Source organism: Monoraphidium neglectum, assembly GCF_000611645.1.
Source record: "Monoraphidium neglectum strain SAG 48.87 unplaced genomic scaffold scaffold01523, whole genome shotgun sequence".
Lineage (NCBI taxonomy): Eukaryota > Viridiplantae > Chlorophyta > Chlorophyceae > Sphaeropleales > Selenastraceae > Monoraphidium > Monoraphidium neglectum.
In genome coordinates this window covers 14,510-15,080 of record NW_014012105.1, presented here as the reverse complement: position 1 = coordinate 15,080, position 571 = coordinate 14,510, and the positions used below count along the sequence as shown (strand labels likewise).

At 64.3% G+C, this 571-nt stretch overlaps 1 protein-coding gene across 1 annotated transcript in view; it reads right to left on the bottom strand.

Annotated features, from left to right (window-relative positions):
* Positions 1-505: 505 nt before the first annotated feature.
* Positions 506-571, bottom strand: part of MNEG_8169 (F-type H+-transporting ATPase subunit alpha) — a gene marked incomplete at both ends in the record, with an annotated part of 2,159 nt that continues 2,093 nt past the window's right edge. The window contains one exon of the mRNA XM_014043361.1: positions 506-568. Within this exon, the coding sequence (XP_013898815.1) occupies positions 506-568 (63 nt within the window). The remainder of the gene's footprint in view (positions 569-571) is intronic.

Sequence of the window (571 nt, the reverse complement as noted above, 5' to 3'; positions counted from 1 at the left end):
TGTCGCGGAAGTACTCGGCCATGGCGCAGGCCGAGTAGGGCGCGAGGAACTGGAGGGGCGCGGCGTCGGAGGCGGTGGCGCTGACGATGATGGTGTTCTTGATGGCGCCGCTGTTGGTGAAGAGCTTCACGAGCTGCGCCACGGTGGAGCGCTTCTGGCCGATGGCCACGTACACGCAGTACACGCGGCGGTCCTGGGGGAGTGGGTGCGTCGAGACGATGAAGGGGAGGGTTATGACACGTGTGTGTGTGTTTGTGTGTGTGTGTGAGAGAGAGAGAGAGAGAGAGAGTGTGTGTGTGTGTATGTTTGAGGGCGGGGTTGTATGAAAGGGGGCTTGAGGCAACTTTGTGAAGGGGGGCCAAGGTTTTGGCGAGGAGGGGGGCGAACACATGGAGCCACAGATGCAGGGCCGCACAGAAATCGGGACATGGAAAGCCGCCGAAAGTTCCCAACGCGCAGAACACGCGCCCCCTGCCGCGAGCGCGGCACGCGCGCCCAAGCGCGCTCAGGCAGGCGCCGGGGCCAGGGCAGGCCGACCGGATATGAACCAGGGCGCACACCTTGGGCACTG